Raw genomic sequence first — 16,355 nt, forward strand, 5'->3', positions numbered from 1 at the left:
CCCTTTTATCCTATCAGCACAGTACATACTGTAATTATTTCTGCTTAGATTTGTTGCTGCTATAATCATGGCAATGGTGTTTCAAAGTCTTTTGGCACATACAGTTTGTTTGTTCTTTTTCTTGAAGCTAAATACACCTAATCTGATTTTCTTTGGCAACATAACTAATCTTTGTGGCCCTTTCACTAGTAGTGACACTCAGTATGCTCAGCGCTTTTGGTGCAAAGCCTCATAATGTATTCAGATCCTTTTTTCACGATGGAGCAATGGTCAGTAAAGGTTACTCAGAGGAGGAAGGGGAGGACCATCCTCAGTGAATTTGATGAATATAAAAATAGTGAAACATTTAAAAGGTTATCATTTTTAGATACAAATATACTAAATATATTCATGTCACCAAATAATTTATTAAAACAGTGTTTTGCAATAAAGGTCTACAGTAGCCTCAACAGCACTCTGTAGGGTAGCACCATGATGTAGTTGGAGGTCAGCTAGTTTCCCTCCTCCTCTGGGTACATTGACTTCAATACAAAACCTAGGAGGCTCATGGTTCTCACCCCCTTCCATAGACTTACACAGTAATTATGACAACTTCAACTTCCGGAGGACGTCCACCAACCCATCAGAGCTCTTGCAGCATGAACATGTTGTCCACCCAAAGGATCAGAGAATGAATCTAGTACTGAAACCATAAGCTACAGCTAGCTAGCACTGCAGTGCATAAAATGTGCTGAGTAGACGACTCAAAGAAAGACAAAGACAACAGTTGAACAGTTATGAAACAAATTAATTTCTTCAAAAATGAAGGAGAAGCAAGAAAGAGCCGGCTGTTTCTTGTTGTATTTCTTTTTTTCACTTTAACTTTCACTTACTTAGCTACCGAATGCAGCTAGCTAGTTTAGCCTATTCAAACACCCAGCTCAAACAGAGAGGGATGCTATGTTAGCAAGCTGGCGATGGCTATCCAACACTGGAACTCTTCCAAGTCAAGGTAAGCTTTTGGTTTTATTAATTTATTGCCACCTGGGCCCGCTTGCTGGCTGATTACAATGTACTGCATGATTGTAGCGGGTTTACTAACCCGTTAGTTCTAGTAGCTATGTTGACTATGTTGTCAGCTAATATGGTGACAATTATGTAGGCCTTGTATAGCAGTTGGTGGTTATATATGAAGGTTTGGCTTGAAAAGTTATTTTGCCTGGTCACAAGACAGCTGATGTGCTGTGCACTAAAGTCCACAAGTGAAGGTGAAAGGAGGAGAGTGAAGATGTGAGAAGGAATTATACTGTACATCAAGAAAAGTGATAATACTGTTTGTATGTGGCCACTATGAACATGAACTGTGTTTGAGTGTGATCAGGGGTGTATTCATTCATTCATTTCTTAAACGGAAGCAAACGGAACGGGGATAAACATACCTGAAAATGTCCAATAGATACTTTTGTTTGCAACTGTTAGACTAATGATTACACCCTAGATCAGATAGATGCAGGCAAGAGCGTGCAAGGCGGTATTAAATGTGTCATCTTGATTTCTTACATTTTTCTCTCGACCTGTGCAACTACATTGTAAACTAGGTTGTAGCAACCTCATGATGGATATAGGGAAAATGTGAGTATCATGTAGTAACCTAACCCTATGTTACATTGAGCTGGGTGAATGGAATATGTATGACAGTCATCCAATATGCTGTAATAGGAATAAGATCAAGAGTTAACCAGCATTAGTGGACACCGACATAGCGGGTATTTTGGCTCTGTCAGAGGTGGAACTGTTGGACCCTTCAAATCGGTGAGCAGCTGCTCTTGAGATCATTGCCACAAAGCCACACTGTCCCACTCCTGTTAGAAGTTCAGAAGGAGAAAGTGTAGGTTGTATAGAAATAAATGTAAAAATCATTACACTAATTAGAGTTTCTATCATCCTAATGGAGGTGTAGATCACGTCTCACATTCCAGTGTTCAAACTTGCAAACAATGCTGCATGGGATTTATGTTAATGTGCCTCTGTGCAGCCAATGGCAATGTCCGCTTTGTGAGCCATTTGTGGATTTGACAGCTCTAATGCAGTTCCACCTTTGACTCCGCCAAAACAACCGCTATACAGATGACATGGAGCAGATGGACTTTATTGTTGTCCTTTGGGACTAGTTCTTTCATGTATATACCTGTACTACGTGTGCATCTAGGATTTATTTTTATTTTTTATACACTATAGAATAGTCAAATTATTATTTGCACACAACATTCAACTTTCTTTCCCAAAATAATAGACATACAATAAAAAGGCCAGTATTTTGATTATATTTTAATTATTCCAACCCTGAAGTACTCAAGAGACATGGTACTGTGAACAAACTCATTGATTTCCAGCACTGACACAACAATTGTAATAACCAATCAGGGTGTCGTGACTGATGTTGTTATGCTGTGGGCTCACTGAGAAATAATTGTAGGAAACCTACTTATGCCCTGATACCAGCAGGTTCCATTCATACCACGAAATGGTACATTTTCATCAAAATGGACGCCCAACCATAATGAATCGTAGGTGGCAGAAAGTTAAATGACTTAAATCATGATGGAAGATGATCAGATACTTGCCTCGTTTTTGCTGACACAACAAGCCAAGTTATTTGTAGCCTATACTTTGTCATTGTTTATTTATTTGTTCTATTGCTGAGGGAAATGTGATGCTTAGTATGAATACCATGGAATGGTGACTACTATTCTTTGTGCCTGGAGGATTATTGAAATGTTATTTCTTGTACATTCCGTGGAAGGTGACGGGTATAGGGCAGTCCACCTCTGCCCTGGCGATCTCCGACATGTCCTTGGCGTTGAGGATCAGCATGTACCCTGACTTCTGGGCCCCGGGGGATACCACAACGGTCAACAGAACTCCTGTGGGTCATTGGAAAAACACACGGTTTGTTAGAAAAACTCAGTGCCCAACACATTGTAACTGTAACCCATCTTTTTATCCTGAGTACATTTTTCTACTAAATTTAAGTACCTTGCCCCTGGATAAATAGCTAAAGGGCTCTAATTAATCTGCATTGCGGAAGTTCAGTTTTACAGCGTGATTGAAATTTAAAGGCAATGTTCCTGCTTTAGTGGAGACTGCATTCACGATAAACACTGCATATGTCAGCTCAATTGCAAATGACCTCAATTTATATTGCGGATTGAATAGAGCCCAATATCTCTTAAACTCTCTTCTAAACACTAACACAAACACAATACCATGTATCAGTGTTTGCCCTGCACCATGCCTGTAACATTGACAGTATAGTACACTAAGAGTACAGTACAATACTGTACATACCATCATCCTCATCCACGCCATCGGGGGTCTGCACAAAGAGAGGCTCTGAGGGGTAGGAGTCCGGCTCCTGCCACACCCAGGTCTCCTTGGTCTTCACGTTCAGCTTGATGATCTACAGCCGCATAGAGATTCCTCAAGGTCTAACATACACATCTTGGTCTTCACATTCAACTTGATGATATACAACCACATATAGAAAGAAACTCATGGCCACTCACGTAACATGCTATGACCTCTGCCATTCACTTCTCAGAGTTTGAAGATGGATTTGTGGCAAACAACAAGACTACTCACCCTGTCAGGAATGAAGTGGTTGAGGCCCAGGGCATAGGCATATGAGTAGTTCTTCCCACCGTGCTTCTCATAGTTGATCTGAGGAAACTCAAAGGCTTGGCGGGGACCAGAGAACAGCACCTCAGGCTCCAGCCAGATGGTCCCGTCAGTACGCATCACTGCTGTGGCCGTGGTGTACGGCAGGCATATCAGGTTCTTTCCCTGCTCCTCCTGAAACACACAATCAGTATGAAAGAAAGTTTGAATAAGTTAGGGCAGATATACAGTGCATTCGAAAAGTATTCAGACCTGTTGACTTTTTCCACATTTCGTTACATTACAGCCTTATTCTAAAATGAATTAAATGTATTTTTTTCCTCATCAATCTTCACACAATACCCCATAATGACAAAGTGAAAACAGGTATTTAGAAATGTTTGCAAATGAAGATTTTTTTAAAAGAGAAATACCATATTTACATAAGAATTTAGACCCTTTGCTATGAGACTCGAAATTGAGCTTAGGTACCAAAAAGGGTACCTAAAAATATTTGCAGCATTGAAGGTCTCCAAGAACACAGTGTCCACCATCATTCTTAAATGGAAGAAGTTTGGAACCACCAAGACTCTTCCTAGAACCATCGCAGCAGCACTCCACCAATCAGGCCTTTATGGTAGTGGCCGGACGGAAGCCACATGATAGCCCATTTGGAGTTTGCCAAAAGGCACCTAAAGACTCGTAAACAAGATTCTCTGGTCTGATGAAACCAAGATTGAACTCTTTGGCCTGAATGCCAAGCGTCACGTCTGAAGGAAACCTGGGACCATCCCTATGAAGAAGCATGGTGGTGGCAGCATCATGCTGTGGGATCAGGTTAGGAACTCAGACTGGGGCGAAGGTTCACCTTCCACCAGGACAATGACCCTAAGCACACAGTCAAGACAAAGCAGGAGTGGCTACGGGACAAGTCTCTGAATGTCCTTGAGTGGCCCAGCCAGAGCCCGGACTTGAACCTGATCAAACATTTCTGGAGAGACCTGAAAATAACTGTGCAGAGACACTCCCCATCCAACCTGACAGATCTTGGGAGGATCTGCAGAGAAGAATGGAAGAAACTCCCCAAATACAGGTGTGCCAAGCTTGTAGCGTCATACCCCAAAAGACTCGAGGCTGTAATCGCTGCCAAAGGTGCTTTATCAAAGTACTGAGTAAAGGGTCTGAATAGTTATTTAATGTGATATTTCAGTTTTGTATTTTTAATACATTTCTAAAAACCAGTTTTAGCTTTGTCATTATGGGTTATTGTGTGTAGATTGATGAGGGAGAAAAAAATGATTTTATCAATTTTAGAATAAGTATGTAACGTAACAAAATGTGGAAAAAGTCAAGGGGTCTGAATACTTTCTGAGTGTACTGAACACGTTGCGATCCAAAATAAAAGAAATACAAGGTAACACATAATGCACTTTATTGTCCAAAAATTAAGAAATAATTTGTAGATGAAATGTAAACTAAAAAAAAATTTTTTTAAAGAGAAGGAAATGACTTACCCTGTGGATGTCCAGTGGGATGACGTATCTCCTGACCTCTGGCTGAGGTGCCATCATGGCTGCCTTCTTCACCTCCTCCCAGTTGGAGCGCAGGTTGGCCAGCCAAAGGTAGTTATACACAAACTCAAACCTACCAGGAAACGAATGAGAATGAGTTTCCTAATCATTTAAACAGACAGTGTTTAAAGACCAAGGGCTAGGATTCATTAATCAATTCTTCTGAAAAAGGACATTGCTAAGGCAATTCACTTCAAATGAATGCCACCCCTGAGATCCCTCAGTCCACAATTGATCCAGTCACTTTCATCTGCCACTGTATTGGCATTGCTATCTTATGAGAGACCATTTTTAGCTGTTCCATTACCCTTTCCATGTACACACATCAGCCACGATGAAACCATTGTCCTCATAAGTGTTGATGTGATGGAACAGGTTGATGGGAGCGGCCCTGAACTTATGGTCAATGTATTCTCCTTGTCCTCCTCCAATGTCCTTTCTGGCGATGTGGAACAATGTCTGTGAAATGTATGTTAAAAAGTTTATTAGGTTTGACAATAATGTCTGTTATGCTTATGTCTGTTGTGACTGCACACGTGTGATTTGGTTCTGGGTGTCGAGACTTGGTATGATGTTACTGTACATAATTGTCCTGTATAGAAATGTGTCCCTTTAAACTAAAATCTACTGAGTGTTTGCCTCCTTACCCCGAGAACCTCGTTGGACTCGAAGCAGTCCATGTAGTTGGAGCCTCGGATGCTCCAGGCACTGAGGAACTTCAGCAGGTTGATTTTCACAGGGGTCTCCACAAAGACAAAGTAGTTCTCCGACATGCCAAAGCTAAGGGTGATATGTAGACCATTTAAGTTGGCATGCATTGTAAGTTGTTATATGGCCTAGTCAAATAACACAGAACGAGGCATGTCCATGATTGACTCCTTGCTGTTTTGGGGACCTCAAGTTCAACTATGAACATGATGGATTTGTTATTATGACCCACCTGTGCACATAGGAGGGCTTGAACCTCTCGGCACTGGGGAACTGCACCACAACCTTGGACTTTTCAATGGGGTCTGACTTGTCTGAGGAGAGAACACAAGATGCAATCAGGGCAGAAGCCTTCAGATTGCCTTACTATTACATGTTATCCTATCCAGAACAAGTTAAGTACATGTTACCTACATTTTCTAGTTTAATAGTTGGAACACGTGCATTAATTCTGAATGAATATCTTTCATTTTATTTTCCTTGAATCAATTTGGACACAAGCCCAACCTTTCTGAGTGGGTGGGATTCTGACAACGTTGTAGGCCAGTGATGCTCCTTTCCCCATGCAGTTTCCGATGTTGAACACTGTTCCGTCTCTCTCAATGTGTGGGTGGGCTGTCACTCCATTGATGTTGACGTAGTTGCACAAGTCCACCTGAGGAGAAGTAAAGTCATAGTGTTATTCATGTGTTATTCATTATTATGTTATACATTATGCATGTGTTCTAACTATTAATGAGAAGTGAGACTTCCATTTTGTTCAGTTTTTTTTTGAGTCTGTTGAATCAGGCCAAAGGATATAGGCATACACTGTGGTTTCTGGTACAGTATATTGTGAATACTGTAATGAAGGGGGTGGAATTTCAGCCTGGGGGAAAAGAGGAGAGTAATACCTTCTTCAGTGTATCCAGCGTGTCAGTGTTGACTTTAGTGATGTAATTGGTTTCTGTGACGGCGTAGTAATCTTCACCAATGGGGTAAACGTTCACCAGACAATTGTCTGTCACCTCAACACCCTTGAAGTAAGTGAAAAACCTGCACAGAGAAACACACACCCACACACCAGTTTTGAAATTGATCCAACAGTCATCATTAAAACCACGATCAAGGCAACGGCCGTCAAAATATACACAATGATTGATATGAAGGATCAGATATACAGTGCCTTCAGAAAGTATTCACCCCCCTTGACTTATCCACATTTTGTTGTGTTACAGCCTGAATTCAAAATGTCTGACATTTAGATTTTGTATCACTGACACACAAAACCCCATAATGTCAAGGTGGAATTATGTTTATAGAAATTAATAAAAAATGTAAAGCTGCAATGTCTTGAGTCAGTAAGTATTTAACCCATTTGTATGTCAATCCTAAATAAGTTCAGGAGTAAAAATGTGCTGAACAAGTCATATAATGTATTGTGTGGACTCACTCTGTGTGTAATAATACTGTTTAACATTCTTTTTTATGACTACATCATATCTGTACCCCTCAAATACAATTATATGTCAGGTCCTTCAGTCAAGAATTGAATTTCATACACCGATTCAACCACAAAGACCAGGGAGGTTTTCCAATGCCTCGCAAAGAAGGGCACCTATTGGTAGAATAAAAATATAAATAAAAAGCATTGGATGGTGTATCAATAAATCACTTACAGAGTGTAATGGCTGAAATATTTTTGGCAAGACTTGAAAATGTCTGTCTAGCAACTATAATCAACAAACTTGACAGAGCTTGAAGAATTCAAAAATAATCATGTGTAAATATTGTACAATCCAGGTGTGCAAAGCTCTTAGAAACTTACCCAGAAAGACTCACAGTTGTAATTGCTGCTACAGGTGATTCTAACATGTATTGACTCAGGGGTGTGAATACTTATGTAAATTAGATATTTCTGTATTTCATTTTCAATAAACTTGGCAAAATTTCTAAAAACATGTTTTCACTTTGTCATTATAGGGGTATTGTGTGTATATGGGTGGAAAAAAATACACATGTAATATTAATACATTTTGAATTCAGGCTGTAACAACAAAATGTGGAATAAGTCAAGGGGTATGAATACTTCTGAAGGCATTAGCAGTGTGGTTAGGCTTAGGTTTAAAATCACATTGTATGACTTGACTACCCTACAGATCTGCCTCCGGTACATGTGTCATCCCAATAAATGCCAACCTGCGGCTATGTTATTCATCTGATGAGGTTAGCTACTAACCTGGAGAAGATGTTTTTGCAGGGATCTGGGTAGGCGAAGGTGCCAAATTCAGTGATCACCACACGCTTTTCTGTAATGGCACGCACATATGCATCTGTTTTAACATACCTAAAGGATAAAGATAGAGATGGGTATCAAATCCATTAGGTTAATTAGACTCAAATGCAATGTAACCACTGATCTCTAACAGATATTATTCATCCATTCATACTTGTTGAAGTAGGTGACTTGGCCATTTTTGAAGTCAAATTTGTGCATGAGGGCCTGGCCATCGAAGAGGTGGTAGAAAGGCTCATCTCCAACCTCAAACAGGCCAGGGCCCAGACGAAGAAGACTTCCCTTCAGAAATGAAGGAATCCTACCTGTAGATGTGAGAGAAAAGAGCGTTTGTCAAACAATTGATCAAGGAACTGTTCAATGTGATTTTATCTAGAGAAGGTAACAGGTATATTAGGGGATGTTTCTCATAGATACAGTACTGTTTTCACATTAATTTCCAAGATGGCAGTGATTTATTTGTGTTCTCATTTTAGGATGGTGGATTTTTAGGATTGAATGTACCAGAAATCTACACTATATACACAAAGGTATGTGTACATCCCTTTAAGTAAATGGATTTGGCTATTTTAGCTGCACCTGTTGCTGACAGGTGTATAAAATCAGGCACACAGCCATGCAATCTCCATAGACGAACATTGGCAGTAGAATGGCCTTACTGAAGAGCTCAGTGACTTTCAACGTGGCACTGTCATAGGATGCCACTTTTCCAACAAGTCAGTTAGCAACATTTTTGCCCTGCTAGAGCTGCCCTGGTCAACTGTAAGTGCTGTTATTGTGAAGTGGAAACGTCTAGGAGCAACAACAGCTCAGCTGCGAAGTGGTAGAATGCACAAGCTCAACAAACGGGACCGCAGAGTGAAGCGCGTCTGTCCTCGGTTACAACATTCACTACTGACTCTGAAAGCAACGTCAGCAGAATAACTGTTCGTCGGGAGATTCTCGAAATGGGTTTCCAGGGCCAATCAGCCACACACAAGCCTAAGAACAACATGCGCAATGCCAAACGTCGGCTGGAGTGGTGTAAACCTCGCCGCCATTGGACAATGGAGCAGTGGAAATGCATTCTTTGGAGTGATGAATCACGTTTCACCATCTGGCAGTCCGGCGGACTAATCTGGGTTTGGCAGATGCCAGAAGAACACTACCTGCCCAAATGTATAGTGGCAACTATAAAGTTTGGTGGATGATTAATGGTCTGGGGCTGTTTTTCATGGATTGGGCTAGGCCCTTTAGTTCCAGTAATGGGAAATCTTAATGCTACAGCCAGTGGTGGAAAAAGTATCAAGCTGTCATACTTGAGTAAAAGTAAAGATACCTTAATAGAAAATTGAATAGAAAATGACTCAAGTAAAAGTGAAATTCACCCAGTAAAATACTACTTGAGTAAAAGTCTAAAGGTATTTGGCTTTAAATATTCTTAACTATCAAAAGTAAATGTAATTGCTAAAATGTCCTTAAGTATCAAGTAAATTACTGGGAGTTTATACTTAAGTACTTTACACCACTGGCTACAGCATACAATGACATTCTAGACAATACTGTGCTCCCAACTTTGTGGCAACAGTTTGCGGAAGGCCCTTTCCTGTTTCAGCATGACAATGCCCCTGTGCACAAAGCGAGGTCCATACAGAAATGGTTTGTCGAGATTGGTGTGGAAGAACTTGACTGGCCTGCACAGAGCCCTGACCTCAACCCAATAGAACACCTTTGGGATGAATTAGAACGCCGACTGCGAGCCAAGCCTAATCGCCCCCAAAATCAGTGCCCAACCACACTAATGCTCTTGTGGCTGAATGGAAGCAAGACCCCAGAGCAATGTTCCAACATCTAGTGGAAAGCCTTCCCAGAAGATTGGAGGCTGTTATAGCAGCAAAGGGCTGACCAAATCCATATGAATGCCCGTGATTTTGGAATGAGATGTTCGATGAGCAGGTGTCCACATACTTTGGTCATGCAGTGTAGTAAAATTAATTAACATAACCTGCTTCATATGACCAAATAAATATGTAGTTAACAAACCTGTAACTGTTGCAGGGACAGGCTCTGATAACTCCTCAACTGTCTCAAAGATCTTCTTGTAGCCACCAGCAGGGTGCTCAAATCTGGTTTTGTGAAGAAAAAAAATGTAAGTAACTGAAGCCCAGGTGCTCTCCAACCCTGTTCCTGAAGAGCTACCCTTCTGTAGGTTTTCAATCCAACCCCAGTTGTAACTAACCTGTTCAGGTAATCAACCAGCTAGTTATTAGAATCAGGTACACTAGATTAGGGTTCAAGTGAAAACCTACAGGAGTGTAGCTCTTTGGGAATTGGTAAGGAGGAATTTCTCAAACATAATTCAAAATGCATACATTCATACATATTTTCTCTTTATTGAGTAAAGCAACACACATTATTCCAAATAAAATTGGTCTACTTGCATGAAATATGTTAGATTTTTCAAAGTTGACATTTTCCACTTTATCCCTATGGTTGACCCTTGACAGCGTGAGAGTTCAGACATGAATTCAGACTTAAATAAATGAACCATCACTCACCGGCTGACCATGGTTCCTCCTTGTTGTGGGAGCACAGAGACACACACTCACTCACATGCAGGTTTCTTCAGATCACTTCTGAACTGGAAGTCTTGGCGCTCCCAGTGGGTTTAGCGTCTTTATACATCGAGCCCCTCTCTCTTTCTCGACCCTGAGTGGCTTTAACCTTTCTCTTGACCAATCAGGTTGCATCGCGAGAAAGAATGCCATTGTGCCAAAATCCTTAGCTTGGTTGCACAATGGTGGCCCTCTAAAACCGGATTTATTTTGCCTGAATATTTCACAAAATCAATAGGCCTGTGTTTGCCTGGCAAATGTGTTGCAATAACATAAGATGTGATTGTTCAATCATTTATATATTTACCAAACCACAGTAGCAGGGAGAGCCTATAGATAGATACATTTCACGGCATTTCGCTAAATTAATGTAATTATTTTCTACTTTCCTGTAGACTACATTTTGTAACTGGGATAGATTTACCTTACCCTCCTGCTCAATTGACTATTTGGCAGAACATTAACAATAGTCAAAAGGCACCAATTTCAAATGGGCCTTATGCTCTTGACTTGTATATATGCATAAGTGATTCAGAGTTACTGTGTAAATGCTTATCTCGGCTGAGTATTGCTTATTTAAATGTACATTTCTACGGAGTAATACAGTACTTTGTGTACATTGGGGTCTATAAATGTTAAGTCCCCTATGTATGGGACTTTGAGCTGGTCTGGACTCATTCTAACCAACATTTTTGTGTACTGTGTACAGAGCACTTGTTGAATGACACAACATCAATTGCTGTGCACTCCGTGAAAGCTCTGGTTGTCCTGCTTCACATTTCACTCTCCGCTCTTGTCTGAAATGCAGTATGTGAAATCTGACATCTTATTTGCATAGGGAGCTACACATCACATTTTCTGGGTGTCAATCAACACACACACACTTCTGTTGAATAGGAGAAAGAAATATTTAATATTTGTATCATATTTGTACTGTGTACTTGAGCTTGTGTCTTCAAAAGTGACTACCAGAAAGGTGAGATTTTTATATTTTTGACAGGATAAGTATAAATCAAATCAAATGTATTTATATAGCCCTTCGTACATCAGCTGATATCTCAAAGTGCTGTACAGAAACCCAGCCCAAAACCCCAAACAGCAAGCAATGCAGGTGTAGAAGCACGGTGGCTAGGAAAAACTCCATAGAAAGGCCAAAACCTAGGAAGAAACCTAGAGAGGAACCAGGCTATGTGGGGTGGCCAGTCCTCTTCTGGCTGTGCCGGGTAGAGATTATAACAGAACATGGCCAAGATGTTCAAATGTTCATAAATGACCAGCATGGTCAAATAATAATAATCACAGGCAGAACAGTTGAAACTGGAGCAGCAGCACGGCCAGGTGGACTGGGGACAGCAAGGAGTCATCATGTCAGGTAGTCCTGAGGCATGGTCCTAGGGCTCAGGTCCTCCTAGAGAGAGAAAAAAAGAGAGAATTAGAGAGAGCATACTTAAATTCACACAGGACACCGGATAGGACAGGAGAAGTACTTCAGATATAACAAACTGACCCTAGCCCCCGACACATAACTACTGCAGGATAAATACTGGAGGCTGAGACAGGAGGGGCCAAGAGACACTGGCCCCATCCGATGACACCCCCGGACAGGGCCAAACAGGAAGGATATAACCCCATCCACCTTTGCCAAAGCACAGCCCCCACCCCACTAGAGGGATATCTTCAACCACCAACTTACCATCCTGACACAAGGCCGAGTATAGCCCACAAAGATCTCCGCCACGGCACAACCCAAGGGGGGGCGCCAACCCAGACAGGAAGATCACATCAGTGACTCAACCCACTCAAGTGACGCACCCCTCCTAGGGACGGTATGAAAGAGCCCTAGTAAGCTAGTGACTCAGCCCCTGTAATAGGGTTAGAGGCAGAGAATCCCAGTGGAAAGAGGGGAACTGGCCAGGCAGAGAAAGCAAGGGCGGCACGTTGCTCCAGAGCCTTTCCGTTCACCTTCACACTCCTGGGCTAGACTACACTCAATCATATGACCCACTGAAAAGATGAGTCTTCAGTAAAGACTTAAAGGTTGAGACCGAGTTTGCGTCTCTCACATGAGTAGGCAGACCATTCCATAAAAATTGAGCTCTATAGGAGAAAGCCCTGTCTCCAGCTGTTTGCTTAGAAATTCTAGGGACAATTAGGAGGCCTGCGTCTTGTGACCATAGCGTACGTGTAGGTATGTACGGCAGGACCAAATCAGAGAGATAGGTAGGAGCAAGCCCATGTAATGCTTTGTTGGTTAGCAGTAAAATCTTGAAATCAGCCCTTGCCTTGACAGGAAGCCAGTGTAGGGAGGCTAGCACTGGAGTAATATGATACAATTTTTGGGTTCTAGTCAGGATTCTAGCAGCCGTATTTAGCACTAACTGAAGTTTATTTAGTGCTTTTTCCGGGTAGCCGGAAAGTAGAGCATTGCAGTAGTCTAACCTAGAAGTGACAAAAGCATGGATAAATTTTTCTGCATCATTTTGGACAGAAAGTTTCTCATTTTTGCAATGTTACGTAGATGGATAAAAGCTGTCCTTGAAACAGTCTTGATATGTCTTCAAAAGAGAGATCAGGGTCCAGAGTAACGCCGAGGTCCTGCACAGTTTTAATTTGAGACGACTGTACAACCATTAAGATGAATTGTCAGATTCAACAGGACCTAGAACAAGCATCTCTGTTTTGTCCGAGTTTAAAAGTAGAAAGTTTGCAGCCATCCACTTCCTTATGTCTGAAACATGCTTCTAGCGGGGGAAATTTTGGGGCTTCACCATGTTTCATTGAAATGTACAGCTGTGTGTCATCCGCATAGCAGTGAAAGTTAACATTATGTTTTCGAATGACACCCCCCAAGAGGTCAAATATATAGTGAAAACAATAGTGGTCCTAAAACAGAACCTTGAGGAACACCGAAATTTACAGTTGATTTGTCAGAGGACAAACCATTCACAGAGACAAACTGATATCTTTCCGACATAAGCATTACTTGGTATAAGCATTACTTGGTACTGTTTATGGCCCTATCATGATAAATAAATACTTTTGGGTATGTCTACAAGTAACATTAGTCATGATTTTAAAGTAGGGAAATGTGTCTAAAAAATACATCACAAGGTTGTGTATTGTTTTGCACCACATCAGTAACTAAACACTGTAGAGGTCAAATTGTTTTTACCAACATTAATCATGTTCATATTAAAATACTGGGTACTATTTTGTGTAGTGTGAAAAATGTAATTGATAGCATCATGGCAAACAAACTTGTTTTGACTGTTCTTTTGTAAGGAACAGAGGTAGCCATCAGAACTTTGCCAGGGGCACACAATTTGCTGTCCTCATATGAGTGGGTTGCTTTTTCCCAGGAGGCTAAAGAACAATGTGGTGATTGTCCTCTGCACATGTCCAGAGTACTAAGCCCCTAGCTACCTGGATTATAGCTGGTTGCTTTTTTAGACAGACACAGGCAACTTCAAACTCGGACCAAAGCACAATAAGCAAGTAGCCTCTGATAAATAAACAATCATTAGTATTACATTTACATTTAAGTCATTTAGCAGACGCTCTTATCCAGAGCGACTTACAAATTGGTGAATTCACCTTCTGACATCCAGTGGAACAGCCACTTTACAATAGTGCATCTAAATCATTTAAGGGGGGGGGGGTGAGAAGGATTACTTATCCTATCCTAGGTATTCCTTGAAGAGGTGGGGTTTCAGGTGTCTCCGGAAGGTGGTGATTGACTCCGCTGTCCTGGCGTCGTGAGGGAGTATCCAATTACATCACTAACAAATTATAAATCACAAATAGTATAATTCACAGATCAAATGGGCAGGTTTCAAGAGATAAATATACCTAACATAATTTCACGTGGACTAGAAATAAGCATGCATCTATGTATAAAGATCCAAGACAACAACCTCTCCCTCAATGTGATCAAGACAAAGGAGATGATTGTGGACTACAGGAAAAGGAGGACCGAGCATGCCCCAATTCTCATCAACGGGGCTGTAGTGGAGCAGGTTGAGAGCTTCAAGTTCCTTGGTGTCCACATCAACAACAAACTATCATGGCCAAGCACACTGAGACAGTCGTGTAGAGGGCACAACAAAGCCTTTTCCACCTCAGGAGACTGAAAAGACCGACCACTAAAACAGTACCTCAGATCATCAAAAAGTTTTAGAGCTGCACCATCAAGAGCATCCTGACTGGTTGCATCACTGCCTGGTATGGCAACTGCTTGGCCTCTGACCGCAAGGCACTACAAAGGGTAGTGTGTATGGCCTAGTACATCACTTTGGCCAAGCCTCCTGCTATCCAGGACCTCTATACCAGGCTGTGTCAGAGGAAGGCCCTAAAAATGGTCAAAGACTCCAGCCACCCTAGTCATAGACTAGTCTCTCTGCTACCGCATGGCAAGCGGTACCGGAGTCTAGGTCCAAAAGACTTCTAAACAGCTTCTAGCCCAAGCCATAAGACTCCTGAACAGCTACTCAAATGGCTACCCAGACTATAAGCATTGCACCCCCTCTCTCTTTTACGCTGCTGCTACTCTCTGTTTACTATCTATGCATAGTCACTTTAACTCTAACTACATGTACATATTACCTCAATTACCTCCACTAACCGGTGCACCCGCACATTGACTCGGTACCAGTAGCCCCTGTATATAGCTTTGCTATTGTTATTTTACTGATGCTCTTTAATGATTTTTTAATTTTATTTATCTATTTTTTACTTAACACTTATTTTTCATAAAACTGCATTGTTGGTTAAGGGCTTGTAAGTAAGCATTTCACTGTAACACCTGTTGTATTCGGCACAAAAGTATAAATTTTTCATCAAACTAAATGGCTGCCACAGCTGATCATGAAAAACTCTGTGAACAGAGGGACACTCACTCTCTGAAAACGTTTAGATGAATACCAAATCCATTGTTACGTTGCTGTGGCAGATTTGTACCAAACACAAACACTGAGCGTCAGAGTGAAGCTTTGGGTGGGAATATAAGGCATATTGTTGTTGACGCGGATAAAAGGAGAGCTTTGATTTTCTACACTGCATTCCTGCAAAGATTTGCATAAACCATCTAAGTCTCAGTTGACACATGTTACTGTACCCATTCTGGTTGAAAACATAGTCAATATCCACATAACACTTGTCAGCCTAATAACTTTCAAATCAATGACCTCAACAAAGCCATTGGTTACCAACAAATCTAACATGAACAATGATTAGCCCTACTGAGATATTGTAATAAAATCATGAATACATCCATGTCCTATTATTTCCTACTGATGTAAAGTGATATAAACATACAACTAAAACAATTGAAAATATTTGTATACAATTATTGCTCTTGCTTGTTTATTTCACTTTTGTGTTATAACATATTCAAATATTCAATGTCTGTTATCAATCATGATTTCCATCTGAACAGGGGGATCAAGATATCTCTTGGCCTTGCACAATCTATTTCAATTTGCCTAGAAATATAGTTCACTGTTTATTACATGCCACAGAAATGTGATAAATTTCACAATTTGATTCCTGGGGAGACAGACCTTTACTAACACA

The 16,355-nt window shown here is 41.0% G+C and overlaps 1 protein-coding gene across 2 annotated transcripts; it reads right to left on the reverse strand.

Moving 5' to 3' along the window:
* Window positions 1–2,289: 2,289 nt before the first annotated feature.
* Window positions 2,290–10,818, reverse strand: LOC135512723 (retinoid isomerohydrolase). Of its 2 annotated transcripts, XM_064935039.1 has the most exons (13): window positions 10,728–10,818; window positions 10,213–10,295; window positions 8,345–8,495; window positions 8,134–8,241; window positions 6,809–6,950; window positions 6,423–6,570; window positions 6,148–6,229; window positions 5,855–5,987; window positions 5,515–5,666; window positions 5,151–5,280; window positions 3,622–3,831; window positions 3,328–3,439; window positions 2,290–2,903 (listed from the first exon to the last, which is right to left on the reverse strand). In XM_064935039.1, exons 1-13 carry the CDS (start codon window positions 10,736–10,738, stop codon window positions 2,758–2,760), a joined length of 1,608 nt encoding a protein of 535 aa, XP_064791111.1. In that variant the 5' UTR covers window positions 10,739–10,818; the 3' UTR covers window positions 2,290–2,757. The 2 variants fall into 2 exon arrangements, with proteins under 2 accessions (XP_064791111.1, XP_064791119.1); XM_064935047.1 differs by lacking the exon at window positions 8,345–8,495 and having other exon boundaries at window positions 8,134–8,203.
* Between the last annotated feature and the right edge of the window lie 5,537 nt (window positions 10,819–16,355).

Source organism: Oncorhynchus masou, chromosome 3 (genome assembly GCF_036934945.1).
Source record: "Oncorhynchus masou masou isolate Uvic2021 chromosome 3, UVic_Omas_1.1, whole genome shotgun sequence".
NCBI lineage: Eukaryota > Metazoa > Chordata > Actinopteri > Salmoniformes > Salmonidae > Oncorhynchus > Oncorhynchus masou.